This window comes from Letharia lupina, assembly GCF_014066315.1.
Source record: "Letharia lupina isolate WasteWater1 chromosome Unknown contig_14, whole genome shotgun sequence".
Classification (NCBI taxonomy): Eukaryota; Fungi; Ascomycota; class Lecanoromycetes; order Lecanorales; family Parmeliaceae; genus Letharia; species Letharia lupina.
In genome coordinates this window covers 452,619-480,439 of record NW_023502983.1, presented here as the reverse complement: position 1 = coordinate 480,439, position 27,821 = coordinate 452,619, and the positions used below count along the sequence as shown (strand labels likewise).

Genomic DNA, 27,821 nt, shown 5'->3' with positions numbered 1-27,821 from the left:
CGCCAGTCCAACCCTTGCGATATCCGAACCAAAGCCATGTCAAGACCGGTGTCTGAGCGCTAATTACAAGTCTTCACTTTCATCTCTGGTATCTCATCATGTCCTTGATCGCAACTGATTGCCGCCATATACCTATATGATGCTTTCTATCTTGTTATCGCTGTCTTTCATGCATGCGATTTAGCTCCCGTGACGGCTAACCCTCTTGATCCTTCACTTAACATTGATATACCTGCCTCATCCATGGCTTCCATCTACCGAAATCCCTCTAACTCAGCGTCTGCGTAAGTCAACCTTATCTGTTTGCTAGGTCTTAACCGGTGCTCAGGAATGACACCAATATCGTAACATTGTTCTGACAGCAAGCTTGCATCCCCTGAGGGAACTCTTATGGCCGACCAGGCACGTGACATACAGTCTGACTTTCGACCCTCTCCCTCCAGCGCCGTTACAATTTTGCATTCCAATCACCACTCTCGTACTGCTCGTCTCATCTAACGGCAGAACCCTCGACCTCGTCGATTTCGATTTCATCTTCCTCGATGCCACTCGCCGGACTATGATGAATTATGTAAGTTAAGGACCTGTCTTGATCGGTTCCATTCCTCTGATCTACGACTATCGCGATGTGGTTATTAGGATTACTACGGCAAGTAGACGTATGACTTTTGGGTATTTGGCCTGGATGCTGGAAGGATGGCTGCAGATGGTGGCCAAAATATTGGTATTGGCCGGAAAAGATAGCCCTGCAGGAGCAGAACCGTAAATTGCTGGCTATAGTGACAATTGAGGCCTAAGGATTAATAATTTATGGGCATAGTTGGGAAAGTGCAGGCTCAGAGCAGCTAATAGAAAGGAGAACATTCGATTGCCTACGTGAGAGCCATTAGTGGTCCATAACTGCGGAGAAATTAATATGGCAAAAGGAGCAGTACCAATATAATGCAGCAGAAAAGTTGTTAATATGTAAGACAATCTTTATGTATTTGGCAAGATTTGATGATATTCCACTGTCGTAAGGTAGGCGGATGAAATTGCATGTGGTTAGAGCAACTAGCTTATCGATAAGAATTGTGTTTACTCACTGAAAAGCTCAAAAGACGCGTCCCGCGCGACTTCCAATCATAATCCTTCCGCTTCCAAGCTACTCTGCCACAATCTTGCATCCACACTTTGTGATACATAGAGAGCTCCACAGTGGCCAGCATGACAGATGCACGGTAACATATCCCTTCTTGCCTCTCAATCCCGATATGATGGACCTTCAGCTCACTTTTGCTTACCAGCTTTCTCCATGACCTGGCGGTCAAATGCAAGCCTGTCGCGACCGCCAAACCCACGACAATATGGGTCGCCATCCTTCGAATTGACAAAGTGCCTAGTGAAGACAGCACAGAGGAGGATTTTCTTTGGATCAAATGCCACTCAGTAAGTCTATTGCAACTTTCCCGTACGAGCTTCATGGCCTCCAATGCACTGTATTCCGCAATCACGCCTTCCTCTAGGACATCTGGCCCTTTATGTAAGAACTTAGCCAGACTTAACACTGATGTGTTGTTAGAGGATCGAAACAAAGACCATTCGTGATCAATACCAGCTGAAATGCCCGCCATGCGAACGCTGGGTCCTGAAGCACGAGTCTAAATTAGCCAACCTCACTGCGACAATGGCAGATCTTGATACGTACATGGACAAAGTCATCGTCTTCGAGGCAATCAAGGCTTCAGACGCCAGTCATCAGGTCACTCGTCAGCCTCTCCAACCTACCAACGCACAAATTCCCTCTCCTACCAGAAGATCTTCGCATAAAGCTGCAGATATCAAACCGAGCCTTGACGGCGCGTCAGACGAGAACCATACCCCACTATCCCACTCTGCGGTCAGAAATCGCTTGACTCCTCACTCGGGGGCCACATCCCCATTATCGACATCCGATCATGCCGGCGGAAGTGTCGATATGGCTGGTTTCGATCGGTACTATGCCGATTTGCATGACAGAATTCAGGTGTCGTACCCTGATTACAGTGACGGTACGCATATCCTCGTGTTTTGAGTGCTGAATATGATTGACTCCTGAATGCAGGACAACTCCACGACGCTCTTCGCCGGATTTGGATCAATGAGTCTGAATCTGAGAGAGCCAATTACGCTGCAAAGCCAGTCCCGTTCGATCACCGAGTCCACGGCATCAAGACTGAGCCAACTGCGGAAACAAAATTTCACGAGACGCCTCCCTTGGTTGAGCCTCCATTATCTGCTGCTGAACTCGAAGAGCAGAAGCACAAGAGCTTCCAGCTTCAAACGCTTCTCAAAGATGCAGGACCCAGGATGCTGGAAGCGAGTGTAGAGCAGGGTGTCAAGCTTCTTGATCAGCTCAAAGATCCTCTGCTCAACAAGATGGAAACCAGCCCCGATGCTGAGCAGTGGATCCAACAAATTGACAATCTCATCAAACAGGCTGTCAGAACCAAGACTGTCATTGGTGTTGTTGGAAACACTGGCGCCGGAAAATCTTCAGTGATCAACGCCATGCTTGACGAGGAGAGACTTGTACCTACCAACTGTATGAGAGCTTGTACGGCAGTCGTCACTGAAATCTCGTACAACTATGAGGAGAAGCCATACCGTGCGCAGATTGAGTTCATATCGCCCGCCGACTGGGAAAAAGAACTTAATACTTTATATCAGGATCTCTTGGACGGAGATGGCAAAGTCTCTCGAGATTGTGCGAATGAGGATACTGACGCCGGTATCGCGTATGCAAAGATAAAAGCAGTTTATCCTCGCAAGACCAAAGAAGACATAGCCAACAGCAGTATCCAAACTATGTTGCGAGAAGTATCCCATATCCTCGGTAAGAGTAGAGATATTGAGGAGAAGGATTCGCTCGTGTTCTACAAGAAATTGCAGACTTTCGTTGACAGCAAAGAGAAGTCTACCAGCAACAAGGACAAAGACAAGAAAGAGCGCAGAGAGATGGAGGTGTGGCCATTGATTCGAGTGGTCAGAATCTATGTCAAGTCTCGAGCACTTGCTACCGGTGCTGTCATTGTGGATCTCCCGGGTGTTCATGATGCCAATGCTGCCCGTGCCGCTGTAGCAGAAGGTTATATGAAGCAATGCACTGGACTGTGGATCGTGGCTCCGATCAACCGCGCGGTGGACGATAAGGCAGCCAAGTCGTTGCTTGGGGAGTCGTTCAAGCGACAGCTGAAGATGGATGGGGGTTTCAATTCAGTCACCTTCATTTGCAGCAAAACAGACGATATTAGCCTCGAAGAAGCACAGGACTCACTTGGCCTGAGCGATGAAATGGAGCCCGATTGGGAAGAGCTGGAAAAGCTTGTGAAAAAGACCAAGTTAATGAAGAAGCAGATGGACGAGATGAAAGACACAAAAGCTGTTTACGGTGAATCCATGAACGACATCGACGAGCAAATAGAGATCTGGGATGGCTTGAAGGAAAAACTTGAAGGTGGAAAGACCGTCTTCCCACCCAGATCGGAGTCTGCGGGCAAGAAAAGAAAAGGCAAGGGCACTGACAGAGCCCGCAAGAAGCAGCGGAGAACGAAGTCAAGCGACGACGAAGGCGACGACGTTGAGGAAAGCGACTACCACAGTGATGACTCGGACGAATATGAAAAAGGGTCTGAAAACGAGTCTGAAAGTCAAGAACCATTGACCGAGGAGCAACTAGTGGCAAAGCTTCAAGAGCTTCGCGCAACTAAAAAGGAAGCCCGAGCCCAGAGAGGTGAGATTACGGAGCGTATCAACCAAATGCGAAAAGAGATCGACGAAAGTAAGAATGCTGAAGAAAAGATCGAGAGCAAAATGTCTGCGATGTGCATTGAGGGAAGGAACGCATATTCCAAAGGCGCCATCCAGCAGGATTTTGCCGCTGGTATCAAAGAGCTCGACCAGGAACTTGCCGCTGAAGAGGACGAGGAGAACTTCAACCCCGATGCTGAGATCCGAGACTATGATGAAGTTGCCCGGGGATTACCCGTCTTCTGCGTCTCCTCTCGTGGCTACCAGAAGTTGCAGGGTCGCCTTCGGAAGGACCCTCACATAGCCGGATTCACAAACATTGAGGAGACCGAGATCCCTCAACTGCAAACTCATTGCGAAAAGCTAACGGAGACGGGCCGATCAGCCAATTGTAGAACTTTCATCAACAAGCTGAGCCAGCTCCTGAACTCATTGACCCTCTGGGCGTCCAGCGATGGCACTAGCGCAAATATGACCGCCGAACAGAGAGCAAGAGAAGCAAGATACTTACATAAGGGGCTGAAATCGCTTGAGAGTGTAAGTGCACGGGGCCCTGATTCCATGTACAAGTAGGACCTCCTTCGCATTTGTCTTGTTTTCTGCATGATGGTGGAAAGGAAAAGAAAGAGGGTAGCAAGACATTATATTTACCACGGAAAGCATCATAGCTGTACGGTAGAATTGCTTGAATCATCGCTAATGCATCAAAACTTCAGGGCCTCGAGACTGCCGTCAAGACCGCTTGCAAGGAACTTGGTGATGAATTCGCGGACAACATCTACGACAAATACGGTAAGTGTGCGAATTGCGAGATTGTGGATACAGGCCTGACGGAGACCGCAGAAACCGCAATTTCGAATGCCGCGAACGATTCAATCGCGACTGCTCTCAAATGGGGGGCACCTGTCAATCGCGAAGACCGTGCAGCGGGTGGACTCCACTGGAGCACCTATAAAGCCATTTGTCGACGTAACGGAATCTATACGAATGGTCAAGGACCGCATGTAAGTCATCGCTTGTCCATTTCTGTGAAGTAAAACAACGCTAAGTCATTATTTCCTAGGAATGGAACGTGGAGCTGTAAGTACTGAAATTAGGAACTCTTAAAACTTTCTGCTGACAGTTGTTAGCGCTGAACCTATGATGAAACTGCTCGCTTCTGGATGGGAGAAGTAAGTCGCTCCCAGAACACGGCTGTTTCCCACTTTGTTGACAATAGAAAGGGCCTTTTCACGCCGCTCTCCAATGGTGATGGCCAGCTTCGCCCGCAATGCAGCTGCTTCCCTGAAAAACTTTCATAAAGACATCGAGGCCCGAGCTCGTCAAATAGGTACAGGCATCGCCGGCGTCCACATGTTGCAGCAGCAGGTCGGAAACTACGAGAATCTCCTGAAGGACCTCTCTGCGACTGTGAAGGATATGATCAATACTAACCAAAAGGAGATCAATCGCGAGTTCGTTCCAGTCATCGAGCAAGCGATGGCGGCTGCTTATGAGGCATGTGTCGAGGAGCGAGGTGAGCCCTGACCTTCCTACCGGACTGACCACTGGCTAATTGCGAAAGGTACCGGGAGCTTTGCGCGTATGAAAGCAGCAATGAATAGTCACGTCGCCCAGGAGCGCCATACCATGTTCCAGTCGAGCGCTGAGAACGTCAAAACCCGGCTGAGTGTCATGCTCAAAGAGCTGGAAGTGTACATGAACGATAAAGCTGACGAAGTGTACATTGCGATGCGACGCGATTACAACTCGGTTCTGGGCGGCGGTGAAGTACCTCAGAATGGCGAGATTTTACCAAAGACGCAACGCCTTGTGCGTAAAGAGATGATGCGTATCATCAACGGCGTAGAAAAGGTATTTCAGAAGATTGCTGGTTTGGAGGTCAAAGATGAGGATGATGAGGATAATAATAATGTCGCTCACAGCAGTGACGATGAGGATGGAGGCCGTGTTGTTCGCAAGAAAGAGGAGGGTGAAAACACCAAGGTTAAGAGAGAGGCGAGTCCATCCAGGCAGCTTGAGGATCAAGCCTCCCTCGACGAGCCAATGGCAGGCCCAGACTCTGATTGCGAGTCAAAAACGAAGCTGGAGAGTCCCGAAGCCCAGGAGCGATTGGACGGTCTTGTTCCGGTCGACAGCGGCGATTCAGAGGGATCGGAGAGCTCTGATGGTTCCGGATCGAGTTGAGGCTCCTCACCTCTTTGGCTTTTACACCTAAGCTTTCTGCTCTCGGCCCTTCCTTCCCTGGGACACTAAATACACTGATTGCTCTGTATGTGTCTGCTCCGATCGATAGCTGGACATTTCAATTCATGCTTCCACGAGTTCCTAACATCTCGATGCTAGCGGCTTCTTGTCAATAGAAATTATTATTTTCCTAATTACCAATTTAGGATAAGGCAGATTAATACATAGATCGAACAAACTGCAAGGTATTTCGCGCTTCGTTGAACATGCAAGTGATGGATTGACTTCAAGTGGACGCACCTCAATCCTGCGCTCCAGCAACCCAGGAATAGAGCCTACCCTAATTTGGTACCAACCATCTCCCAAAGAAATCAACAGCTTGGTCCTCTGCCATCTGCCCGCGCCTCTTCTCGTCTTCGTCTCCTGGGTTCCCACGAATGGCAAATCCATGCCTCGCACCCTCCACTACATTCATTTCGAACATCTTCCCCCTTTTCCCATCGGGATTCAACTCCAGTTCCTTCCTCGCAAAGATCTCCTCGATCATCTCGTTTCCCTCGGGCTTGAGCTGAAAATCCTCCGACCCATTACTAATACACAGCGGCAGCTTTACCGCTTCGATATCCGTCGGCAACACCAATTGGCTGGGATGTGCGGTGAAGCCGCAATCCAGCAACGGCTTGCCGGACGATGTTTTCTCGCTGTCCTGACAGAGCAGCGTGACATACTTCCCGCCCCAACAGAACCCGGCGGCGCCCATGGGCAGGGAGGTGGACGAGCGGAGGGCGGCGAAGAAGGCGAAGATCCGAGGTTTGCAGACGGAGGCGCGGCAGTGGTAGAGGGCAAAGGGCATGTGCGTCATGGCCCGCAGGCCCGGGAAGATCTTGTGGAGGACGGGCGTCCCGGCGTCGGTGACGGTGGAGATGGTCGACAGGAGTTGCGGGTCCATCACGTATCCTACGCCGAACCCCGAACCGTCAGCAAGACCGACGACAACCCCCCCCCCCTCTCTCTCTCTCTCACCCCTCTGCGCGCCCATCGACACGCCGGGGTTCCGTACCGTCCATGAAGTCGGGCAGGTACACCGTGTACCCCCCCCTCTCCGCGTAGCGATCGGCCAGCACGCGCGAGTTGTTGAGGGTCCAGCCGAAGACGTCGGGTATGATGACCACGATGCCCTTGGCGGCCACGCCCGAGGGGGGATCGGTCACGTAAGTCTTGAAGCCGTGCATCGTCTCCTCTCGGCCGGACGGAGTCCCTTCGTGAAGGACGCCGGAGGCGCAATCTTTGCAGGGCATTGAGGCGGCCATTGATGCAGGTAGGGTTGGACGGACGAGGGTGGTATGTGGTGTTTGCTTTTGTTTTGTTTTGCAGCCAGCGAAGAGGGTTGATTAAAAAGGGAAGACCCCTCGGACCCTCGGGAGCTATTTTTCAGGACTTAATTTAGCGTATTCACAACCCTCGACCCTTTCGAATCCTTGGCGTCACGCACCCCACAGATCTAAATAATCAACCTCACAGCTATAATTGGAACTGTCGGATTTCCTATACATAAATCAGACTCATTGTCGCTGCGACTTTAGAGCCGCTAGAATAGAAAGAGTTTTACAAGAAAATGATTCATCTATAGATTTAAGAGGAGAGTGAAATGATTCCCGAGCAGCGAAATCGACAGCTTCTCTTTTTTCCCGGCTTCTAGATACTTGTAAACTGAATCTTTCAAATCTAGACCTCTTATTTACACGACTGTTATCCAACACTCCAACGACCCTTTCGCCCTCAATCTTTTCAAATCCCGACTTGGATTCATGAAGCTGATAATCCGGATCCATGAGATGCGTACCTCGGTAAGTAGGACCTTCTGATGCCAAGCATTCGAAAGGATTATGAAGACGCTAAACGCAGGGCGGAGGTTGTCATCTCCGGCCTGCCAGAAGCAGCGAAGGGCATCCATCAGCCTACCGTACTTTACTCCTCTCACATCCTCATCAAAAGGAAGAGCAATCCATCCATCCCGCGACCCTCCCTCGGGCAATAGATGTCACCGCGGCATATGCAACGAGTACGGGTACGGGGAAGGAGCGTGCTCGGCTCCGCACGCACCTTCCTGCTGCGATAACAGACGAGCGCTTTGGAATCTTGCTTTTCTGATGCCAAGGCGAAAGGTTCCTATCTCCCACCACAGCGTCTCAAAACTACCATCGCACCAATAATCAAAAGCTACATTCAATGGTGTGCTCCTACACCAACGTCCAACCTGACACCGAATCCGACCCTTGACCCATCCCATCCCATCCCATCCCATCCACCATCTCCCCCCCCACATCTCCTCCCGCAAACCAAAAAAAGCAGCCTAGCCGTCTACACCCTCTCCATTCTCCAACCAACCCTCCACCCTACGCGCGACCCTTCCCGCCCCTAACAAACCCCCCCCCCCCCGTCTCCTACCGCGGAACCCATCCGCCAGCGCCGCGCGCATGCCCTTCTTCTACCGGAAGAACTGGGGCGGGAAGCATTTCGGCGGCGGCGTCGTCGTCGACAAGCACGGCGCGCATCGCCAGCCGTGGCGGTTGAGGCTGGGGAGGTTCAGTTGCTTTAGGTGAGGGAGGGGGTTTAAGGGGTAGGGGTAGGTGAGGGGTTGGTGGTTGATGGTTGATCGGAACAAAAAAAGGGGGGTTCTGGGGATGGCGTGGTGAAATGACCGGTGTAAGGGATTGGTGGGAAGGGTTTCGGTGTGTAGCACGAGCGTTGAAACATCTTTTTGGAGGAATTGGAGGGAAGAGTGCAGTGCTTGGGTGCATAGGTTTTGATGGCAGCGTTTCTGCCACATGAAAAGCATGAGCGATGGCTGTGGATGAGAAAGCCTTAGGCGTGGGTATCGATAACGCTTATTATATTGCCGTATGACCGCCCAGAGTCTAGATATCATGCGTCCTCAACGCCATCGCCATGCCTGAACCTGTCCGTACCCAGTACAAAGTGGTAAAAGAGTCTACTCGTCGTCACTAGTCTCAACGATTTCTTCCTCTAGCCTGATCCGAAGTCAGTGTCTGCAATCGAACCGGGATGGCGAAGGAAGCATACCGTTTCCGCCTCTCCTGATCCATCTCCCTATATGTACTCCAGCTCAACAAGAGAAAAGCAACGATGATGACCAAACCCCCCACGATGGCGGCAGGCGACAACGGCTTCCCGGTGAGCAGCCAATCCGTCACGGCCACGGTGAATATGGTAAGAAGCGCAGCGACCGAGGACAAAACCGGTGAAGTGAGGGAGATGAGGACGAGGAAGGATCCGGAAAACGTGGCGTTTGCCAGCACGGAAACCAGCAGCATCCACGCCGCTTCACCGTGCGGCCACTCGAACACCTCTATACCTGTATAATGCAATATTGGCAGCGGTATCCACAGCACCAATAGCGTAAAGCAGCCGATCAGACTCCCAAAGGTGTTCGCAAACAACATGCCCCGCCCGGGGCTTGTGCCCTCCGGCGGGCAGGCCAGCTTCTTATACAGCACCTCGTACAGTCCATACAGTACACTGCCGACGCCGATGACAATGTTGCCCAAGGTACGGTTCGAGCTGTCGTCGGGATTTTCACCACCGCCTACCGATCCACCGGATTTACCCCCATGTATGGTCGGCAGAGAGTCTCCGTATACGAGGATCAGGACGCCCGCAATGGCCAAAAGGACGGAGAACGCTTTGTCGAAGCGCAGCTTGTCGTGTAGTAAAGGTATGCTGAAGATGTAGGCCCAAAAGGCGGAGCAGTTGTATATGGCTGTGAGGTCGCTGGCCGAGGTCATGTCGACTGCCACGTACCATGACCCACCGGCGACGGTCAAAGCTGTTGTGATGAAGGCTGTCTTCTTCAAGATGTAGGCAACGGGCGATTTGTGGGATTCGCGGCTCGTAAGGTGTACGTCATGGGATTCGACCATTTGGGCTGTGGTCCGGACGAGATAGATGTGCCGGCGCCAGAATGATTTCCATGGGGTTCTCCAATTCGAGATGCGGAGGATGAGAAGTTGGGTTGGCCAGAGTAATGACCAGGACCCGTGTGTGAGATATCTTCGGTCATAGCAAGTCAGCGTAGCCCGCTTCATAGAGCACAGATGGCAGACTCACAGCATAGCATAAGCCTTATTCCATTTCAATTCGTGCTGAACATAGACCGCCGTTTCGGTCTGAATCGTAAAGCTAACCAAACTCAACACCAAAAAGAAAGCCGCATAAGTATACTTCTTCCTCGTCGCCGATGAATCCTCCATATCTGGACTGCGGCTGCGAAACGTAGATCTTTTCGTGACGAAAGCTGGCCGCGCACTTCCATTTGGGCCGTCATATGAGGATCGCGCTCTCTCCTCTTTCAGCAGCGGCGTTTGGGAGCGTTCATCTTGGGGCCGGTGCAGTTGAGGCCTAGTCTCCCCCATCGCTGCTTCCTCGTCTGAGAAGTCGGAGTCACCCGCGACTCCTCCCGCATGGCTTTGGTCAGCTGGGGCGTTGAAGGCAACACCCAGCTGTGGTCGAGGACTGGCCTTTCGACTCGGGGGAGGTGAGGCTCTCGCTTTAGCCAGCTTTGCTCTGAAGGGCGAAGCTCGTGGTGATGGAGGCCTGGAATGCGGGCTTGAGGATCCAGATGGGGGGGTGACGATGGTGGGTGTTGGTGTACTGGAGGGATAGTTGGCTTCAGTACTGCCTAATGAAGACAACAGACCATTATCTTTTGACATCCATGCAGGTCACGCATGGAGGAGCGCAGTCGCTATTTCGGAGTATGTCGGCTTGAATTCCTCGAGGCTCGGGGGGTGACCTTGCGGCGGGATGATGTCGGCGGGCGCCTGACCCTTGCAATGTCTCGATTTCAATTCAACTCGTAGTACACTTCAACCTCTCATGATCCCTATATCAGCTGGATAATAGGGTCATAAAGTATTCCAATCTTTGTGTGTCCAATGTTCAAACATGCGGCTCTTCAGAGGTTGCTGCGACCCCTGTCTGACATCTGGCCTTACCCGTTCCCTGTGGCTTGATACGAAAGGGAAGTTTGCGGAGAGTGTTACTATGAGACTATTGTTTGACTGTCGTAGACTCTTATATCTTTATCATGGTGGTAGCATTGTTATCCAAGGAATGCCCTGGATGCCCTTCAAGTCTTTCATCTCCTTCGTGCCCATCCCAAGATACCTTCCACACAGGCTCTTGGCTTGACTCGCTTGCCAAGTTGCCTCCCTCTAATCATCGAAGCTGTCGTTTCATGTTGGGGCAGGAATCCACATTACTGTAACGACCGGAATCTGGAGCGCTCGCCTTTAGAGTCATCTCTAATACCACCAATACTTCCGTCCATCCTGGAGGACTCGTCAGCAGGCGTGGTGCCTGGTGCATTAAAGGGGCTGCCTCTTGTATACATCTTCTCATCAGCTCCAAGACATTAGACCTTAATCCTTCATCCTCTTAGTAGGCCTCCCTGCCAGACTATCATCCGGAAACCCATTCCTCTTCGTACCCGGCAGACTACTGGTCCTTATATCATTGTCATCCTGACTAACCCTCCTGGACGGATACTGTGTTGACATTCCCTCAAAACAGTTCGCGGATACTTTCTCCCCGTTTGCGGTAAAATATGGATGTTGTAACGCTTGCTCCGCTGACAACCGCTTCATTGGGTCATACTCAAGAAGTTTAGACAGCAAATCAAGACCTTGCTGACCTGGAGTTACGGATGGCGGAGAATCTTGGTAGCCGGTACTTCTCAGGGTGTTCCAGTACCATGATTCAAGGCCTGATTTGCCGTTGTTTCCTTCCCGTACGTACGAGGAAAGGGTTTGTAGCTGGCTATGTTCCCCTTGGTGTATGAGGCCAGGCCATTTGTCTTTGGTAGGCATTCCTAGGATTTCAACAATCTTTTGCATTTGGTTCTTCTGGAATGGGACGGTCTTTTTGCTGTCCATCTTCGCCTCTTCCCCTTTGAAGATTGGCCGTAGAGAAAGGAGCTCAGCGAAAATGCATCCCACGGCCCATAGATCTACAGCAGGCGTGTAATGCTTGCTTCCAAGCAGGAGCTCTGGTGCACGGTACCAGATTGTGACAACGACTTTATCACCACTGAACAAGGAGTGAAGCGGCTTGTAGAATAGTCGAGCCAGACCCAGGTCACCGATCCTCACTTCCCCTTTCGAAGTCACCATGATGTTGGCAGGCTTCAGATCTCGATGGAGTACCCAATTACTGTGCAGGTAGAGCAGCCCGTTAAGTAGTTGGAACAGAATAGACCTAACCGCAGAGGCCGGAATGGGATGTCGGGTCGGTTGACTGTGGTGCTGAATTATCTGCAGCAAGTCGTGCTCTGCATATTCGAAGACCATGAAGATGCACTTGTCTTCTAGGATGATCTCGACAAGATGGATCATGTTGGGATGGGACAATTCGGAGCATAGAGCCATTTCTCGGCATGCTGATTGAGATATTCCTGTGTATTGGATCATCTCGCCCTCTTTGTCCGGCTTGAACCTAGGTAGCATTTTAGCTAATCATCAGAGTAAGACGCAACCAAACCTATACGAACTTCTTAATAGCGAATTCCCCCGCCATCCCATTATGGCCTACAGCCTTGTATACCCTTCCATACGTCCCACTGCTAATAAAGCCAACAACCTTATACCGATCAAGCACGCGGACTTTGCTTGTATATCCATTAGTCGGCGGCATTTTCCTCGCCTCGGACGATTCTGTGGGTAATACGAAATTGTGAGAATAAGGCTCTAGATAATAAGGGTCGAGGTACGCAGGCTGGGTCGTGTCTGACTCTGGGGTATCAGGCTCGGGGGAATTGGAGATGGGATCATCGTGATTAGGAGTGATGCCATTGTCAAAATGGTTGCGGAGGAAAGTGGGTGGTATAGATGGGTTGTTGGAACATGGAGACATGGTGAAGGGTTCGGAAGAAGTGCGCCTAGCAGGCTTTTTTCACGCACACATGAAGGGAATAAAATCGATGTTGGATGATTTCAACAAAAGTTTGGGCTACTTACCATCGAAAGCGGCCGCTACGCTCCTTTTTAGATTCTGTGTTGCTTCCAACGCTCTTGCCGTTGCAGCAGCTGAGGGTGGGTTGTTGGTGCTCATAGTTCACCTGGCTTTCTTGAAAAGAGCAGAGATGAACCTATTTTTCGAAAAACATAAATGACTTAGATCCCGTAGATAGCAGACTAATTGTAGTAGACTTCAAGATTTGACATTCGTTGGATGGAAGTTGAGACGGAGATGTGTGGGAGCTCGAATCCCGCCTTTCCGCTTGAGACACCTCGTCAGCTTCAACGTCAGAGAATAATGTATCTTAGCAAAACTCATCCATAGAGTCAAACTCGAAGTTCCAAATCTGCACACGCAAATCGTCAGAAAAGGTGGCAATCCTAAGAGCTGCCAGCTTTTTGTCTTTGCATAGGTAAGTTCTTACTTTCGTGGGTATCAACCAGAATGAACTGAACGTTCACATCAACTCAGGAAGACTCAGGATCTTCGCCGGGGCAATCACCTTTTCATGACTTTTGCTCGAATCTCTTCCATGATGCTACTCTTTTTGCCTCGAACCTGTATAGCAGTTTCTAGCATTCAGTTATAATCGTAGGCTCTAATCGAAGCTACTTCAAGGGACCGACCTTCGGTTCTGAATTGCTATGAATTTTTCTCGTTCCATACGTTCCATTCAGAAAATGCCCACTTCAAGCTCGCTTTCATGCAAGTCCATAATATCTAAAGGAAATTTAACGCCGGACGCAATGCCTAACCGTCGTCCAGCTCCAGAAAAGGAGTCTTCTCATTGTTCACCGCTATTCCCTCCTAAGATACCCAGTACCCCCTGCATCTCCTCGACCACTTTCTCTTCCAGCCTGTTCTCATTCCCTCCGGCTCCGCTTAAAGGCTTCTGCTTGCTCCATCGTTCTTCCTTCTCATCAGAAGGCACAACCTTCTCTCTCAACGCCACTTTTCTCTGCAACCATCCCTCCACCTCCTCTTTCACCTGCACTCTGTCCCACTTCACCTCTTCAATCTCGCTGGGGATTACAGCTGCACTAGCGCCTGCTTCCCGGAAAGTCTGGAGAATTGTAACTATCAACGAAAGGGTCAGTGCTTCTGACGTCGAACCCAGCGTAATGTATCCCGTCGGATCCTTGGCGGAGGTGCGAGGGCTGCTAGTGAAGGTATTGGATGCACGCGCAAGCTGATTTGGGAATTGATTGAGAGCAGCGGAGACTTCCGGTGCAATTGGTGGACCAACGGCGTGAAGGAGGTTGAGCAGGAGGGGAAGTACACCGCGACCCCAGATGCCGTACATACGCGCTGGCTGGACAAAGGGTCCGAACGGTCTGCTTTGCAGCACGCGAATGAGGTTCGTGGACAGGATTTGAGCTATGACGCCTTCCACAGCAAGACACTCGGCGAGAGCTGGGACGCTGGACATTTCGAGGAGGAAGAGGATGCTAAGTTCGCCGTAGATGGGGTCGCCGTTTGTGGCGAGCTGGTCTGCCCAACTGAGAAGAGTGGACGCGCAGCGCCCTGTCTGAGAGTCGGAGAAGGCGGAGATAAGGTGGGTGGTGTTGCCGGAGAGGCTGGGAATGTGGAGGACGGTGCGGAGGATTGCTGTGATGAGGGAAAAATCAGAAGGATGGACGAGCGTAGGAGAGTCGTGGAGAATGATAGTCAAGGAACGAAAGCCTTGGGCTACTATTGTGCTAAGGACTTCGAGACCAACTTGAACATTGGACCTTGATTGGGATCGTGCCGTTGAGCCGCCAGCTGTCGACGCATTCAGCTCTTCTGGGGCTACCGAACCAACATCTAAAATATGAGGCTGAAGAGCCAGGTAGAGGATCTTGAGAAGCATCCTATGATAGTCTGCATCGTCTCCGTTCAGGGCGGAACCCAAGTTGGGGTCATGTCTTCGAAGAGTATTCCAGGCCACTGACAGTATGGACTTGACTTCAACCTCAGTCGACTTGACTTCGAGGAGTCGCTGTAGCAATGTGAAGGCTAGGTTTGCCCGTGATTGTGCTAGCCTCTCAAAGATGACTTCCGGCAATTGATTTTCGGCGTTTGCCTTGAGGCAATTGGTGACTGCCACTGCCATTATCTTCTGGAACTTGGGTTCCGTAGCTAGGGGTCCGCTCAGTTCCACAAGCAGGGACTTCCAACTATGGAAAAGATTCTATTGCGCCAGTTGTTAACAATTGCCAGTCCAGTAGAGAGACAATATGCTTACTACTTGAGCCTCCACCACTGATAAGTCAAAGTTTGCCCTCCTAACCTCTTCAGCGAAGCCTTCGTCTTTCTTCCCTACCCACGCCGGGTCATATGCTAGCATCTTATTTGCGAGCTCGCGATTGTAAAAGAAAGAGTCGCCAAGCTGGGTCCGATTTAAAGATGTCCTTTTGAAATCTTCAAGGCTACATCCAAAGAACTTCGATTTGAAGTTTCGATTGAGATTTGCATGCAGAGACGCACTATAGCTTGGTGGCGAGATGGCGTTCTTGATGAGATACGCGAGATGTGGGACGATCCACTTGTGGAATTTTTGGTCATTCATTTGCTGTTTGTAATTGGAGTACATTGTGAGTACGTCTGCAACAAACGATAACATTTGTGGGCTGTGGTAGTCTGAAGATGTCCTGTATGTCTTGCTGCGGGTGGTCGCGGTCATCGAACCTATGTGAGCCCCGAATTCCGAGATTGCTTTCATGAAATGTGGATGCTGAGCTATAGTTGTCAAGACCCAGGGCCAGAAGTCTGCCGCGAGAGCCACAAATTCGAGCATGCTCAAGGCCTTTCGCGGCTCCACCTTCTCGATATTGCAAAGACCGTCCAAAGCGGTATTCAAGATAGGCTCAGACCGCCGCGAGTTCGGAGCAGCTGAATTCTTTTTGTCTTTGAAAGATTCTCGAGGAGTATTACCAGTCAAAACGAAGATGGCGAACCACTGCTGGCGCTTGCTTACGACTGCGGAAAGTAGTGTCCAGATGGCTGATGACAAAGCATCATCATTGAGCGGTTGATCGAGCATTGAGAGCACTTCAAGGAAGTGGCTCGCATTCTCTTGACCTAAGTGGCCTAAGAGTGAAGGTGGCTGTTGACTGGTAGCGGCTGCGGAGCGCACAAGAGAATCCAACAATTCCACAACAGGGAATCTGTAGCTCTCGTGTGCTGTGTACACCTTCGCGAGTATAGAGGCGGACTTGAACATTTGGTCTTCGAGATGAGACGGTGGTTGCAGCAGCAATCTGTTGAGCCGAATCAGTGTGCTAGTCAATTTCAGCGCCTCTCTGACTTGAGAGGTCCAGTACTGTAGGCCACGTGTGGGTAAAGTTGTACTGGGAGTCGCTATACCTTCCCCAAAAGTATGTAACAGAGGCAGGACCGTGACGTCGGCATTCGATTTGGACAAAAAGACGCTGATAATGTACTCGGCTGCTGGTGCAAGCGGCCTAATCAGCTTTTGTGAAAGCTCTGGACAATCGTTGGTATCGAAGCAGTAATCCAATATCTTTCGAAAGATCGAACACAAACGGGAATTGATCTCCATTCGTTCCGACTGTTCAACAAATTTCCAATTCATTGTGGATTCAAAGACTTCGATCATTGTCCGCGTTAGACTTTCAAGAACCTTTTCCATGGCAACGCGAGATACTCCGGCTCCCAACGACATGGTATCTCCGAAGCGTGTGACTGCCTTTGGAGGAGCGTTACGAGATACAACGTGAGTGACGGCGTCTTCAATGAGCGCTTCGAAGAGGCGTATGCATCCGAGCAAGAAGTCGTAGCGACCCAAGAGCATCTCATGAGCCGCTACGACAGCGCTGAGCTGACCTTCATCTTTGCCTATGCCTAGAAGGCCACTCCTACCAAGAAAGGGCCAGACTCTGTCAGGTTTGAACGGCAGAAGGGCGAATGTAAATTGAATGCATTGGATCAGGAGATCGATGGATTCCATGTCCTCGGAGGTTTTGCGAGGTTTATACAGCTCTTTCTCGAATATTGCGAAGATTACAGAGATGACGTCTTGGTTTCTGTCAAGGCCATCGCTTGCACCTCCAAGTATTGACTCTGCCGACTCCGCAGAGGACGTTAAAGTCTGCTCTGACGGACCATTGCTTGCAGCCGACGAGAGCATGGCAGTGATCAGACCGATGACTTCTCCAACAATTTCCGCTGAAAAGGTAGGAATTGATTCGCCTGCAGGCAGGTCTACCATGGATGCGCACTGAAGCATTCGACCCATATATGTCAGGGCAGAATAGGAATGGTGCCACATCACAACAAATGGCTTTCCGTTCGAGATAATTCTGCCCTGTGTATCGGAGGGCAGAACGAATATGTTGGGGGGTTGAGCGAGGTCTGTTATGGCGCGCAACACCTTGCCATTTTCATAATGTTGAGCTGTAGACCTGCCAAGATCAGGACCTACCGCGAGGCTTAGAGTCGTCGTTAGTTGAAGAAAGTCTTCATCCTCTTGTGTGCGAACGGGTACATATGCGTCAAAGTGCGCAGGTAATCGATAAGTAAAGGAATCGAGCTCTTCGAGCTCATTCCATGTGGGAAGCTCTTCGGGATCTCTTCCGTCACGAAGAAAAGTCACTGCTCTACAGAGCTGTAGGAATGGTGACGTCTCGTATGGAAATCGAACCAAAGCCGGCTTCCAGATCATCATTTTGAGCACAATATCTTTCATGAATTTGGCACCCGGCTCGGATTTTTTGGATTCTGCGGATCGATCTACGGTCTCCCAGTAACGCTCTGATCCCGTGAGCAATGCGAGCGTCGCCATTAACAACGTTGGCTGGTATGCAACGACAGAAACACAAGCTCGGACCAGATCAAGTAGCATGCTACGCATTCTCTGGCCGGGCTTGCCTTCATGTTCGAATCCAAAAGGTGTGCAATATTCGACAGCTATGGTTATAATGACCTCGAAGACCTTGCACTCATCGACTGCACTAGTGGCCAAGAAAGCAGCTTGGTCTCCTCCATCAGCAGTCGTAAATGATATCGAGTCGTATATCTCCTCCAGAAGAGTTGACTGCTGCGATGAATCGCTGCCTGTGGATGAACGACGCCGTGAAGTTGTGATATTCCTCGCTGCTGATCGCTCGGCGCCATCGGTATCAGAAGAGTCCGCTGTGTTGTACTTGTCAGTAGCACGAAGTGATTGTCTGACTTCTTTTGATTCTCGAGCAGTAAGGGCAAGTTCTCTTAGTTTCTGCAGGATGATGCTCCAAGCTAGGACGGACGGGCTAGACGCCTTCAGAGAAACAGCATCAGAAAATATGTCGTTCAGCTCGTTGACTGCGGCGGAAATGAGGATGTAGGGAGAGCTGCCCTCTGAGCCTGTTGAGACTCCTGCAGCAAAAGACTGGTCGAGCAGTTCGAGTGCCAAAGGAATGTTGAGGATAGACAGAGAGATAAGAGCAGTGAGTGATTGTAGAGGCAAGTCGTAGGGGCCCTGTAATGCAGGATGTGGCTAACAGATTCGTCAGTAGCCAAGAGATATACGTTGTTGTTTAGAGGCTCACCAGCTGCAAGCTATTAAAGAAGCCGCATTCGTTCATTAGTCTATACCAGGGAAGGATTGAGTCAGGAGTAAGCAATTTCGTCGAGGATGTATCGAGCTGAATTAGGAGGATCTGCATGATATGAATCATCTCTAGGATCTGATTTCTGGCCCAGGCAAGCTCGATTTCTTCTTGCTGGCTTTCGTCTGACAACCATCCACTTCCCCTCATCAAGCTCTCTATCCGGGAGCGCAAAGCCTCAACTGCTTCAGCAACGAAATTCTTACTTTTGCTTTGGGCTGATCCATCACCCTTCCAATTAGAAATAACTGCAGTCCCTACATCTTCCAACCAGCTAGATGCCTGGTTCATGACATTATTGGGGGATCCATTTTGTGCTTTGCAGGATGCTGCGAGTGTGACGTATTCGCTAGATTTGAGGATGTATCGTCGCTCGGACAAGTATGTCTCCAGCAACCTTCGTCGTCGCGGGCCTGCATCGTTGAAAGGAGCTGGCGCGTTTGCCCGCAGCCCAGATGACTTGCCGAACAGCGACGAAGCCGCATCAGAGAATGACGCTTGAAGTTCGCTTCCTCCTATCCCGTTTGCCAGAGGTGCGATCTCGTCAACAAGACTGCCTCGAAGCAGCTGCACGGCTGGCCTTGTTTGCCATTCCAAGACAGCTATCCTCAAGGCCGAGACCTCGTCAATCTTCGTCTCTTTGCTGAGCCATAGAGTGTCTTCTTTTATCTGTCCAATATCGTAGCGTGTATTACCAGAGGGTGGAACATGAATGGAAGAGGTCTTGGTGTCAAAGGTAGATTTGCTTTGCGAAGTGGGAGCCGAATAGGGCGAAGACGAGTGCGCGAGTAGGTGTACCGTCTGTGGGTCTGAAAGATGTCGCCTGAGGGATCCGGTGTCGGCTTCACCGTTCAGTTGAGAAAGCGCTGCATAAGTAGTCTTCCAAGACCTGTATTCCATTTTTAGCACAATGTTATTCAAGGTCCCTTAGGTTGCACACAGTAATTGATGCTCCCCGCTGAAGCATCTGTCGAGAGGCGGGAAGTAAGCCTCTCCAATTGGTGCCATCAAGGCATCTGGGCGACAGCTCCGAGCTCCTACACAGAATGGGCAATTACCTAAAGCAGAAGCTGTTGTTCTGAAAGTTCGTGAACTTAAGCGCGACTTGACGCGGCTGTAATTTACATGGGCACTAGCGAACGTATTATACAATTTATATGTCAAACATTGACCAACTCTGGTATCAACACAATATATCCATCGGTCAACAGATTTCTACACATTTAACACCAAGAACATACGCTCTACGTGGCATCGTGTACAGAAATTTACCGAAGACTCTGCAACAATGAATGGAGCCGATTTGATAGATCATTCACCAAGCCGGGCAGAAGCTGCGCCTCGGATTCCGACGGCTTCAAATCTAGTTTTAATTGACAATTTTGATAGTTTTACCTGGAAGTGAGTCTACTCGTACAAAATACCCTCCCAATCAATTTGGCTGCGCGTGCCTTGGGGCAAATCTTGGGGAGAAGCGTTCTAGGGTTATCTCATTCACTCTTGAGCACTAGTCCCATGACCATGACTTTCACCTTTAACAAGACATGCTGACTCCGCGGATTCCAGTGTTTATCAGTATCTCGTACAGCTCCACCTGATTTTGACGCATATCATGGTCTCATTTTTCAGTCTGTCTAACCAGCGCTCAGGTACTAGAGGGAGCCAACGTGACGGTTTACCGTAATGATGAGATCACCCTGGACGAACTGATCACGATCAGACCTACCCAGTTGGTAGTGAGCCCCGGCCCTGGTGAGCTTAGCCCAGCACATGATTTGATACTCGGTATTCATCAACGTCATGAACAGGCCATCCAGACGCAGACGCTGGCATCAGTAAGGATGCAATTCGACACTTTTCGGGTAAAATACCAGTGTTAGGGGTTTGTATGGGGGAACAGGTCATCTACTCTGTCTTTGGTGGGAGAGTAGAGGAGACCGGAGTAATCCTACATGGGAAAACGTCTCCTTTACGACATGATTCGAAAGGCTTGTTCAAAGGTCTTGCTCAAGATCTCCCAGTCACGAGGTATCATTCTCTTGCTGGAACACATCCCACTTTACCTCAATGCTTGGAGGTAAGCTCGTGGGTTGCTAATGGCCGTGACTGCGGAACCAGCATTATCATGGGAGTACGTCACAAGGAGCTTTTAGTTGAGGGTGTTCAATTTCATCCAGAAAGTATCCTTACTGCGGAAGGTAGAGCCATGTTTAAGAACTTTCTCATTATGCAAGGCGGCACGTGGAAAGAAAATGATATGTTTCAGGCCGAAAGAGGTGCTGGTGTCCGCGTCAATGGTTTTGGCAAAGACGGCAAAAATTCGGCTGAGAACGGAACTTCGAACACGGCGTCCGATGAACTAAAGAAACCTTCCATATTGGAAGAGATATTTGCGCACAGAAAAACCGCAGTCGAGGCACAGAAGCAAATACCTTCGCAGCGACCGTCTGATCTTCAAGCTTCTTACGATTTAGGTATAGCTCCTCCTCAGATTTCGTTTCCTGAAAGACTTCGAAGATCACAATATTCGCTATCGCTGATGGCTGAGGTCAAGCGAGCGTCGCCATCGAAAGGCGACATCGCACCACATATCTGCGCTGCTGAGCAAGCAAGGAAGTATGCTCTGGCGGGGGCAAGTGTGATTTCAGTCCTGACCGAGCCGGAATGGTTCAAAGGCAGCGTGGAAGATCTACGGGCTGTCAGACAAAGCCTTGACGGGATGCCGAATCGTCCTGCCGTGCTGAGGAAAGAATTCGTCTTCGACGAGTACCAGATACTCGAGGGTCGATTGGCCGGCTGTGACAGTGTGCTTCTCATCGTGAAAATGCTGGATGAAGAGACGCTGAAGAGGTTGTACCTCTTCTCAAAAAGCCTTGAAATGGAACCGCTCGTCGAGGTAAACACCCCTGATGAGATGAAGATCGCCATTCAACTTGGTGCGCAGGTTATTGGAGTTAATAATAGGGATTTGACGACTTTCAAAGTGGATCTTGAGACCACCAGCCGTTTGATGGACAAGGTTCCAAACGAGACAGTTGTCTGTGCACTATCTGGCATATCCGGTGCAGATGATGTCAAGTCATATCGATCACAAGGCGTGGGTGCAGTCTTGGTTGGTGAAGCACTGATGAGGGCTGGACGGCCTGACGAGTTCGCCAGCCGCTTACTAGGGTCTTCTGAGCCCACTGAGCATGGTCATGAAAGACACGATGTGTTGGTCAAGATTTGCGGCACACGAACACCAGAAGCTGCCAAAGTTGCCGCTGTAGCAGGAGCAGATATGATCGGCATCATCCTGGTGGAAGGTCGGAAACGTTGCGTCTCAACAGAGTCCGCCCTTGCAATAGCTGAGGCTGTGCGCACGACTCCAAAATCGGGGACGAGGCGAAGTCCAATTCTGAGTCCCGAGGATTCTCTCAAAGCTAGTCAGTACTTTGAATATACCACAAAATTCTTTCGCCGAGAGGACCGAGCCTTGCTTGTGGGAGTCTTCCAGAATCAGCCTCTCTCTTACATCCTCGGTCAAGTAAAGCTGCTGAATCTTGACGTTGTCCAACTCCACGGTTCGGAGCCTGTTGAATGGGCAATACTGATACCAGTCCCTGTCATTCGTCGTTTTGGGCTTAACGATCAAGGTATAGGTCGAAGAGGCTATCATGCTCTTCCGTTACTTGACTCTGCTTCCGGTGGGACTGGGCAAAGACTCGACGCAAGTGCGATCAAATCGGTACTTGGGCTGGATGAAGGTCTTCGGGTAGTTCTGGCTGGTGGTCTGGATCCTGATAATTTGAAAAGTATCCTCGCTGATTTGTCCGAATGCTTCTCACAAGTCGTGGCTGTTGACGTAAGTAGTGGAGTTGAGGAAAATGGGTCACAGAGTCTCGAGAGAATCCAAAGATTTGTCGAAGCTGCAAAAGACGCTCGGGTGAGATAAGTGCTCTCGTGAGCATTAAGAGATACGATTATTGTCTTCAGTCATCATCTCTGGATACATAGAGTTTGACATTTACTCCAAATCTTGAAGCCACGCACTTCGATCCTTCGTCTTATACTTTCATTGGAGCAATTTGCTTTGAGAAAGAAATCAAGCTATGTAGCAAGATCCTCATTCTTCCTGACTTTGGCTGGCAACGTCGAACCATTCCTGGCTACCATGTCTCTCAGCCCTCACACGTTACCTAGGGTAGTCCGTCTCACTTTCTGAGTCTTGGCAGCCTCACTGGGAGGGGTACTGCCCGCCCCTTTTGACATTTTGCTCAGTCTCTTACCTCCTTCTAGACCTCTTTCACTTCAGCTACACCGTCTGGCTCGCCAGATTGACGGTCTCAGTGTCATTGCTCATACACCGACTTTATCAGGAGTGCACTGCAGGTCAGAAGTATTTGGCCCCAGCAACCTTTGCATCAAATTTGCCTGCAATCAACTCGCTTTGCATTCACATTGGACCAACTTAGCGACCTAACGACATTACGATCACAGTCCCTTGGGTCCCTGGATTGCATGCAATTGCACTACTGAACAGACAGCCCACACCGACGTTCCTCATCAAGCACTCCTGTCACGACTATCTCAAGTCACAAGTCTCAAGTTTCAGGCTATATCCTGCAACTTAACTCACTCAAGGACATCAACAATGCAAAAGAGGAATCGTTACCAGTCCTCCCGTTCCGCAATGGGGAAACAACCACTCAAACGCTTCACCATTGCGATTACTGGCTACTTCGGAGAACAGCGCTCGTCCGAACAGATGCGCAAATGGATACATAACAATGGAGGCATCTTTGCATATAATGTCTCTCCGAAGATTACCCACCTTGTTTGTAGCAAGGAAGACTTCAAGAAGAATGTGGCAATGGGTATGGCATATTGCACTTCCTAATAGCATCAAGCATTGGATCTCTTCACCTGCGATTAGCAGCATACTGATACAAGGTCATTGTTAGTCCAAAAGGCACGCCAGCTCAGGACCGTCAAAATCGTCTCCTGGGATTGGCTGGAGGACACCTTGATGAAAGAGCATCCCATGAAAGAATCCGAATACCTTATGGCCCCTCTAGTCAAGTGTGCTGCGGACAATAAAGAAAAGAAGAAGGCAGCCAGGAAAGAGAACATTAGAAAAGGCAGTAAGTTACGAAGCGCTGGTTTGTGCTGGGTATGGTTCCTGACTTTCTCTCAGTGGAGAACTTCGAGAAAGGATGCAAGGAATTCAAAGAGGACATGTTCTCCGGTATATCACCACTCCATTGAATACCATGACGGTCGCGACTAAACCCTTCTCAGATGGCTATCATATCTATCAAGACTGCACCAAGTTCAACTACGACGTTACCCTTGCCCGCACGAACCTCCTCGTCAACAAAAATGATCGCTTCGCCCTCAAGGTGTGCTATCCCTCCTCCCCAACGTACACACCTCCTCACAAACGCCATCTCACCCCCGACCCCATGATCACTACTCCCATATTCCCCATCATTCCCCTCTCACCTCGGGCCCGCGCCCGCATCCACTGTCCGCGCGCTCAGAGATTGCAGCTCTTCGAGTCCCACGCTACGCCCAAGTACTACGCCTGCTATGCCAAGTACAGTTCTCCCGGCCACGCACCCACAAGTGAGATGCTGGCGCCGATTGGGAGCCCGTGGGAAACCGCATGGGACGCGTTTCAGGGGTTTTTCGAATTGAAAACGGGAAAGAAGTGGGAGGAGAGATTCGTCAGGATGGCCTTGGGGAGTGAGGCTTTCACGTACACTCCGCCGAAAGTGGGACAGCCAAGGGGCATGTTCTTGGAGATCTGAGGGGAGAAGCCCCACGAGACTGGCGATACGATGGGATCTGGCCCTGGGCGCTCTTGCCTTTCAAAGGCCGTTGGCCCACGAAGGGTTTCATTTTCCTTTCCGATGGAGAGAGAGGCTTCATGAGCTCGACATTATTGCTTCTCTCCCAATCATAACAGCCTACTCTTCATTTCATATATCTATCCAATAGGCAATTACATAACATTTCTTAATTTCGCTCCTGCTCTTTCCCTCTTATCCTTCGTTCCCACGGACCTTCTAACCTATACATGGAAAACCAAATCAAGATTCTAATCCTCCATCGAGCACCGGACCATCGAAGCCACGCTCCTCACCGCTGAATGACCGCTCCACCAACATCCAAGCGACTCAAACATTGCATCCGCCAACTACTGCAACGCCCCAGACATCCCGAAACGCCCCGAAACCACCTCAGACATCCTCGGACGCCGCCACATCGCTCCAAACGAGCCTTTGGGTCGGCAGATCAAACATCGCAGGCACCGAAGAGGAGTTGCGAAAAGCCTTTGAGGGATACAACGTGTAAGTACATATCTCAGCGACTGAGGCATCGAAACTGATGGAGTTGCGTGATGGCCGTCAAGATAGTATGGCAAGGACATCAATGGATTGGTTGATGGGATGGACGGTTGTGGATCTTGCTTTCGAGGAGGAGAAGGAGGCAATCAGAGCCACCGCAGAGATGACATTGGAATGGGATCGATGAGAAGGGGAAGAGGGGAGAAGGAGGGTGAAGAATGCTGAAAATAGGGCCGTCAATATGGATGAGGGGCAGGGGTTTGTGTGGATGCAGAGTCGTTACGTCGTCAGGGGGAAGGGAGATGGTAGATCTGCAGAGGATGTATGTATCGAGATCTTGAGAAACATTGAGAGGGTTTTGTGTGTATACAAAGCTTTATGTATAGAGCTTCTCAAAGATCAGGTCAATCGTTTGAGTGTCTTCGAGGTATGGTATGAATGACACTTCAAAAAGCTGAGTATCTTATCGAGCTCCACTTCGCTCTCATGCGCGATCTGTAGGTGATCAAGACAGATTCGAATTAGGTCTTCGATCTCTGATGCAACGGCCCAATTTTCGAAAGAGAGTAATGATACCGGTGTATATGCCCACGGTGAAAACGAGCAAGATATCACAGACGAATCTAACAATAACGTCAATGATAAGAGGCTCCGAGGCGATGCTCTCATCTTTTCTGGAGCCCAATCCAACGACACTCGCATCCCAGCTCAAAACGAAAATGGTGATCGCCAGCAACGGGAGTCCGACAAACGCAGCCAAGTTGATGTTAGTATAGTCCGAACTTTTGAACTTGTACAACCTGCAAAGACGACCTCTGGCTTCTTCAGGGGTCACTTCGACGTATCCAGGTCGCTCGCGGTCTTCGCCAGTGGCGATTTTCCAAGCGTCGTACTGGATTCGGGCAAGAGAAGTGGCAAATAGCTGGCTTGCTTCGAGCTGCCATTGATAAGGGCTCAAAGGAATTGATACGGACTGACTGACGCTTTCCTGGGCGAGAAGTGCGGTACCCAAGCGCCACTTGATCGAATCGAAGGTATTCGAGTTCGCCAAGGACCATTTCATCAACCAATATTCTGGAGAGGACTGGATATCCGGCGGCAGAGGCGAAGTCATAGACCAACAGGTGGTACCATCGGGAGAGCACAGCTCACTTGTGTCCACGCAAGCCAGAGCTCGGGCTCGAGGGTCGGCGTTGTAATAGTAAGGTTTACGGAAACCCTCAAAATAGCGTGGTTCGTTGGCGGGAAATATAGGATCAAAGCTCGGCTCGACATGGTAAATGTGCATCGAAGACACGAAAATGATTGTGAGCGTGCTGTTGGCTGGTGTCTGGAGCTCTGGTATTGGGTGCCAATAATCGATTTCCGGGTAGAGCGAAGAGAAATAAGTGCTACCAGCGATCAACCTCTGATCTTTATGTTTATAGGTGACAAGAAATGATTGGAGCAACAGCACTCACCTTACCGAGTACACCGGCACAAGCCATTCAAATGGTCGGCCAGATGTATTGAACGTGTAACTCGTATAGTCCTTAGGGCCATAGTAATAGTCATAGGCTGTGCCATTGGTGCCTGGAGGAGATCGCAGGACGTATGGTTCCGACATGTTCAGTGGGGAGCAGCTTGTTGTTCGACGAAATTTATGAGTCGTTGGAGAGTTGATACCGATGACACTGGCGTCAATATAGCCAGTATCGAAGGAGATGGCAGAGTAGAGTCCATCGTGACAGAGCTCAGATGACGCGAACGGACACGGCTGATAGGTCTTGGTAGAGTATGCAATACTCTGGTTGTAGAACACCTTACAAGACAATGGGTCTGTAGGATCCGGGGAGTTGTAGCAGGTCCGAGCGTACTGGCTTGCTCGTGCTTCCTTCTGATAATTGTTTAAATCATCCCGATCTGCGGGCTCTCCACCAGCATTTTCATTGAATTGCCAAATGCCACAATGCTGCGACGAAGACAGGCCAGCTCTGTCGGAAGCAATCTTGGCTGAAAACACGCCGGCTATTGCCTGTGCAATGAAGAGACCAAAGAGAACAGTAGTTATCACGATCATTATGGTGGATGGGGAGTCGGCTTGCTTGGCTCCACCATGCAGTAGAGACTCGACGAACTCCCATACAGTCTCGCGACTGTCTTGGGATTTCTTCAGTATATCTGCGGGACCTTGGTCTCCGTGGGCCGATGGTGTTCGTCTTTCTGAGTCCGGACAACTTTCTGCAGCTGGTAATGTTGCAACAACTTGTGGGCTCTGTTCCTCAGATACAGGTTTGGCAATGTCACGCTGGTTATCAGATTGGCTTTCCACTGCGCTTATTGGTGTTCCATTGGGCTGCTGACCATCTGGCGTATTCGATATCACATCATTCTCCGGTCTATAACTTGTTCTATAGTCAACGTGCTGACTTTGCATTAATGGAGTCTGGCTTTCAGCGACACTAGACGATGACGAAGGAGGTTTTGCTAAATGGGCATTGTTCCACTCTTTTGTGAGCCAACTAAGAAGACCAATAAGCCAAACTAGAAAGCTCTTGGCTATCTTGAAAACATAAGGACTTGTGAGAGTGAGGCACACAGCGACAAAAGCTGTCATCCATTGAGACCAAAAGTTAGTGGCAAGTATCTGCCGTTCTACTCCTCTCATTGTAGAATGTTAGCTTTCATGTCTTGGCCCTTTCATATATTGATCATTGCTCACGGTCAAGGTAGCGACGACTATAGTCCCTCCAGAAGCCTAGATTCGCTTCACTCGTTGTTGCCATGACCTGAAGTGAACGCTTATATAATGTGACCTGAACGCGTCATTAGCATCCTTGAGAGCGACATCAATATCGTTGACAATGAGGTTGGTATTGACATCAGCCCAAGCCAAGGACCCCCACACCGCCCTGACGAGGCTGGACTG

The 27,821-nt window shown here is 50.1% G+C and overlaps 8 protein-coding genes across 8 annotated transcripts; 3 read left to right on the top strand and 5 right to left on the bottom strand.

The window, feature by feature from the left end:
* Positions 1 to 1,666: 1,666 nt before the first annotated feature.
* HO133_002152 (uncharacterized protein) lies at positions 1,667 to 5,955 on the top strand (the record flags this gene model as incomplete). Its single annotated transcript, XM_037293079.1, has 8 exons — positions 1,667 to 2,030; positions 2,084 to 4,305; positions 4,485 to 4,560; positions 4,612 to 4,772; positions 4,832 to 4,848; positions 4,899 to 4,940; positions 4,992 to 5,284; positions 5,333 to 5,955. The coding sequence occupies 8 exons, from the start codon at positions 1,667 to 1,669 to the stop codon at positions 5,953 to 5,955; spliced, it is 3,798 nt and encodes a 1,265-aa protein (XP_037150732.1).
* Positions 5,956 to 6,295: 340 nt separating this feature from the next.
* HO133_002151 (uncharacterized protein) lies at positions 6,296 to 7,265 on the bottom strand (the record flags this gene model as incomplete). The annotated part of the gene is made up of 2 exons (XM_037293078.1): positions 6,296 to 6,912; positions 7,016 to 7,265. 2 exons carry the CDS (start codon positions 7,263 to 7,265, stop codon positions 6,296 to 6,298), a joined length of 867 nt encoding a protein of 288 aa, XP_037150731.1.
* Positions 7,266 to 8,947: 1,682 nt separating this feature from the next.
* Positions 8,948 to 10,688, bottom strand: HO133_002150 (uncharacterized protein; the record flags this gene model as incomplete). Its single annotated transcript, XM_037293077.1, has 3 exons — positions 8,948 to 8,987; positions 9,040 to 10,026; positions 10,084 to 10,688. 3 exons carry the CDS (start codon positions 10,686 to 10,688, stop codon positions 8,948 to 8,950), a joined length of 1,632 nt encoding a protein of 543 aa, XP_037150730.1.
* A 708-nt stretch (positions 10,689 to 11,396) lies between these two features.
* On the bottom strand, positions 11,397 to 12,885 carry HO133_002149 (uncharacterized protein; the record flags this gene model as incomplete). The annotated part of the gene is made up of 2 exons (XM_037293076.1): positions 11,397 to 12,468; positions 12,524 to 12,885. The coding sequence occupies 2 exons, from the start codon at positions 12,883 to 12,885 to the stop codon at positions 11,397 to 11,399; spliced, it is 1,434 nt and encodes a 477-aa protein (XP_037150729.1).
* Positions 12,886 to 13,774: 889 nt separating this feature from the next.
* On the bottom strand, positions 13,775 to 19,589 carry HO133_002148 (uncharacterized protein; the record flags this gene model as incomplete). Its single annotated transcript, XM_037293075.1, has 4 exons — positions 13,775 to 15,163; positions 15,218 to 18,469; positions 18,522 to 19,470; positions 19,522 to 19,589. The coding sequence occupies 4 exons, from the start codon at positions 19,587 to 19,589 to the stop codon at positions 13,775 to 13,777; spliced, it is 5,658 nt and encodes a 1,885-aa protein (XP_037150728.1).
* Positions 19,590 to 19,869: 280 nt separating this feature from the next.
* HO133_002147 (uncharacterized protein) lies at positions 19,870 to 22,901 on the top strand (the record flags this gene model as incomplete). Its single annotated transcript, XM_037293074.1, has 5 exons — positions 19,870 to 19,982; positions 20,148 to 20,163; positions 20,231 to 20,333; positions 20,390 to 22,506; positions 22,860 to 22,901. The coding sequence occupies 5 exons, from the start codon at positions 19,870 to 19,872 to the stop codon at positions 22,899 to 22,901; spliced, it is 2,391 nt and encodes a 796-aa protein (XP_037150727.1).
* Positions 22,902 to 23,214: 313 nt separating this feature from the next.
* Positions 23,215 to 24,373, top strand: HO133_002146 (uncharacterized protein; the record flags this gene model as incomplete). Its single annotated transcript, XM_037293073.1, has 3 exons — positions 23,215 to 23,437; positions 23,525 to 23,704; positions 23,862 to 24,373. 3 exons carry the CDS (start codon positions 23,215 to 23,217, stop codon positions 24,371 to 24,373), a joined length of 915 nt encoding a protein of 304 aa, XP_037150726.1.
* A 1,045-nt stretch (positions 24,374 to 25,418) lies between these two features.
* Positions 25,419 to 27,678, bottom strand: HO133_002145 (uncharacterized protein; the record flags this gene model as incomplete). Its single annotated transcript, XM_037293072.1, has 3 exons — positions 25,419 to 26,304; positions 26,374 to 27,547; positions 27,615 to 27,678. 3 exons carry the CDS (start codon positions 27,676 to 27,678, stop codon positions 25,419 to 25,421), a joined length of 2,124 nt encoding a protein of 707 aa, XP_037150725.1.
* Between the last annotated feature and the right edge of the window lie 143 nt (positions 27,679 to 27,821).